Below are 4271 nucleotides of genomic sequence, written 5' to 3'. Positions count from 1 at the left end.
GACTTCCATTTGTATTCAATATCTTGAACTTTGACTTTGTTCAATTCATTATTATTAAATACTTTTTCAATAAGATTTCTTAAAGAATATACAATTATTATTATAACTATTCAATGTATTATATCAATTTAGAAAGCAAAGTCTAACTGGAGTTTAGACAGTGCTATAAATAATGTAGTATATGTAATGTTTAAATATCATTTAAATGTTTGTTAAAAAGATTAATATTTAATTCAATATGTTTATACTGTTTCATTTATTTTATATACAAAATTAATCATATTATAAATTTGTGTACAATAAAGATCAGTAACATCATGCATTTGTGTTCTTACTTTCACTTTTAGCTCATGTTATATATAGGTTATATTCAACATCAAGGGATTTCTGCAAAGTTGTTAAATACCAAAATGTCAATTCTAACAAGAATATAAAATTATGTCAAGTAACTGAAGAAATCCCTCGATAAAAAAAAAAAAAAAAATTAATAAGCAGTACATTATATTTTTTAGTAAAATAGTGATATATCATTAAAAACCAATTTTATACATGCAGCAAGCTGTCTAAACTCCATTTATATGACATAGGGTTACGTAAAATATTAATTCAATTATAAAGTCTGTCTTACCTGTACACAGGGTTTGCACAGATTCACACACAGCCCATCAGCATCTTTACTGTAATGTTCAACAAGATCCTGAAGGTTCCTGAATGTGGTTCTTCTAGCAATGAAGAAGCCACCCTCATCCAATTGCCTAATGCGATAGTGCTTAACTGTATCACCATCACGCACTACAACAAATTTTTATTATTTTATCATAGAGAAACTGATCTTATTTTAAAAATGTTTAAAATACAATATGAATATGTCATATTATGAATAAGTGTTTTACTGTATGGACTATATAATATGTAACACATGTTTAAATAAGCCTTAACCTACCTGAAAGGGAATAATCATTGTGTCTACTTTCAGAGTCTCTGATTAAAAATGCACCATGATCATTTTCAGGCAATAATAACTTCTTCTCAGCTTCAATTCGTTTAATTTTTCTGAAGTACCATCTAAAAATATAGTAATAACAAAAATAATAAATAAACCACAAAATGTTTTGAAATATATAAAAATAATTTAATATTCAATTAATACATAAAACAAAAAAAACAACAAATAACTAAATATTCTTTCTTCAATGTTTTTATAGTCATACAGGAAGAAGCAAAAGGAAGCATTGCTTATCTAAACTAATTGATAGTCAGAAGTGCCCACCCATGTTAATAAAACCTAAGTGTCAATACAAGTACTGTTAGTGAAAGCAAGGTCGCATTGACTAGTTGACTGTACAGAGAGAAATTCATTAGGTGAAAATGTAACAAAGGAAAGTGAACAAATTAAGATTAATAGTAATTTTTTAGCCCTATTATAAGTATAATATAATTTCCACAATATATGTTACATGTAATAAGCTCAATTTTTTTTTTAAGTGAATACATAACTGTAAACTTTAATGTGACTTGCATTTTAAGTACAAGCATGTTACACCTATACATTTATTCATTAGCTATTAATCTAAATTGATTGCAGTAAAAATATTAATTATCTGTCTTGTAAGATTGTTTAAAAACTTTGTGTATACGTTTTACAAAAGGATTGTTTAAAAGCAATAAGTATAAATATTAATAAAAATATAACTTACGGTTCTGCTTCTATAGATTTCAATTTTGCTACATAATTGCTGGGTATATATCCTTCTTGTCGAGTTCTTTTACTTCTAGCTAACCACCAATCTCCTTGAGTATCATTCAAGATTTCTAGATGTTCACCTTTCCTAAAGCTTAAATCTTCATCTGTACGTGCATCATAATCATAAAGTGCAACAAAAATTTTTGCAGTTGGCACATCTGCATCTGGAATTTGTGGCATAGGCCTAATAGGATCTGGAGGCGGTGTTGGCACTGGACTAGCTTGGGATGCAACTGCCTCTATATTAGGATTGCCTATTCTATCAGGCTTTTCTTTCTCTGTATCTGTTGTACTGCTGAAACAATTACCCATTTTTTGTATGTAGTTTCAAATTCGTCCAATATTCAAATTCACTGTCACTTTGTCATGAAATATAAAAATTCTTTTTGCAAATGTTCTTCCAATGTTTTTATGTTTGATCCTTTTGCATAGATATTGAGGTATGATGATGTAAATATGAAATATTCATAACACACGTCTTGGTGCAACTTTTAATATAATTTTATAACTTCTCGTACATCTGTAGGTCCGTTAATTGTGCGTGATGGAAATGTACAAGGTGAACACTGAAGTGCACTTTGGTTTTTAAAACGTTTGAATAAAAATCACTAAGAAACATGAAAAAATGCATAGAAGTCCTTAAAATTTGATATAATTTGTAAAATCGGCAACTCTTTTCTCGAAGCTTCTCCTCTTCTTCTCAAGAAACTTGCAATTCTTTCGTCGATATCTAATATAATAAACGTTGAACACTTGTAATTATTTCAAAATTTCACTGAGAAACGCAAATAATAAATATGAGCGTTTATTGAAATAGTCACTTACAACGATGACACTTCATCGCGTCAGTATATAAACGTAACACAAAACAGAGGTATGCTCTATTGGTATACGCATTTTCGTCGAGTTCGCGCTGATCCAAGCTTGACGTCATAATATGGCCCTTCTATGATTCAGGTTAGGTTGTAGATCACCAATTTCATTATTAGTGCTTATTGTTATTCAATGTTATTTGCAATAATACTAATGCTATTTCTATTAATGGCAATATTGAACCCCCCTTGGATATTTACTTATTGTTAAAATTTTTTTCACTAAAATAGGTCACTTTTCATGTACAAAAATAAAAATAAAAACAATTAAAAAGTATTAATAAATGTAATTCATGCTAGAAATATTTGATTCATAAGTACGAAAAAAATCGACATTCATGAATTTTTTTCAATAATTTGACAATTTATTGTTCTTTATTAAATTAAAAACATTATCATTTGAACCGAGACAATATAAGAAATATTAATCTAAATATTTCTTTACGCTTGGATCACTTTCGGTTGACTTATTTATGCGAACATACACGCAAGCATACCTTGTTCGTTTGTTTTTTAAATTTGGAAAAAGTAAACTAGAAACGTAAAAGCGTATGGTATTTAAGAGTGTAAAAGTATAAGATAAAATCCAGATTTTAATTTCACACCGGCACCTGTATTGCTTCTCTTACTGTGAATTCATCGAAAGATAACAGTTATTATTTAAATAATAACACTTTGATGAAATATACTGTACAAAAATTACCGTGAAACATAACAGAAATTAAGGAAAAAAATATTTCTTTATGGGTAATAGAGCCCGCTCGATTTGAACTCGTCCCACCGATTCGTCACAATATTCAGGAATAATATAAATTCTCTTACACCGGATGAAGATCATTTTTTTCTATCGTTGATGTTTTAGCACTGGCATCGCGTAGTTGCAAAAATCTCCAGAAGCACAGTAATAATCAACGGTTAAAGGAAATGTGAATAACATAATGGAAAGTAACAACGTCGCCATTGCATTAAATCAGATCCGTCAAAATCCTAATTTTCACATGTGCGAGATTGAGAGCAGCGAAAGGTAGAACACACACCCAATTGATCGTCAGAAAATACAAATACAAGATGAACGCACGACTATACAATAATTTAAGACACGTCTAAGATTATTTTGTTTATTTCAAGAACGAATGCGAAAAACGAAGAAACTTTTCACGAGAAACCGACGGAGAGGTGAAAACACCCATGGTGAAGGTAGCCAGTGAAATATAGCTTTCGGATGAATTCGGCTATAAACCGAACTTCACCGAACCTTTACCATCCCCAACTAAAGATGCAAGTCGTTATTTACATATCTCGTTTTACTTTACATATGTACTGTATTCTACTGAATAATATTGAATACTTCCTTTTTTTTAATATAACTGTAAAAATTAGTATTTGACTATTTTAATTGTTGAGAAAATTAAATAATAATGAAATCTGGAAAAGATGTCATTGATTATCAAAACTTCTTTATAAAAGTTGGCATAGTAAATCAGCGTGAAAGAATAAACGAATGTCTCTTATAATATGCTAAGAATTACAATAAATAAACATAGAGAAACATTTATTTTTATACTTCAAATTATTTTTTAATTATAAAGATATTACGATGACGCAATTTTAGTTTTAACCGTGCATCTCTGAAGATTGTAGTGTTCGAGAAAGAT

The 4271-nt window shown here is 29.1% G+C and overlaps 1 protein-coding gene across 3 annotated transcripts in view; it reads right to left on the bottom strand.

Moving 5' to 3' along the window:
• Positions 1-4271, bottom strand: part of LOC108574049 (tyrosine-protein kinase Src42A) — a 7828-nt gene that overhangs the window by 2966 nt on the left and 591 nt on the right. The window contains exons 2-4 of one of the 3 annotated variants that reach the window (XM_017936555.1): positions 1698-2039; positions 944-1065; positions 629-792 (exon numbers count right to left, since the gene is read on the bottom strand). In XM_017936555.1, the coding sequence (XP_017792044.1) occupies positions 629-792; positions 944-1065; positions 1698-2039 (628 nt within the window). Of the gene's footprint in view, positions 1-628; positions 793-943; positions 1066-1697; positions 2223-4271 lie in introns of those variants that run through there. The other 2 variants (XM_017936556.1, XM_017936557.1) reach the window with 2 other exon arrangements.

Source organism: Habropoda laboriosa, unplaced genomic scaffold (assembly GCF_001263275.1).
Source record: "Habropoda laboriosa isolate 0110345459 unplaced genomic scaffold, ASM126327v1 scaffold145, whole genome shotgun sequence".
Classification (NCBI taxonomy): Eukaryota; Metazoa; Arthropoda; class Insecta; order Hymenoptera; family Apidae; genus Habropoda; species Habropoda laboriosa.
The sequence above is the reverse complement of the archived record's forward strand: the minus strand, read 5'-3'. Positions and strand labels throughout refer to the sequence as shown.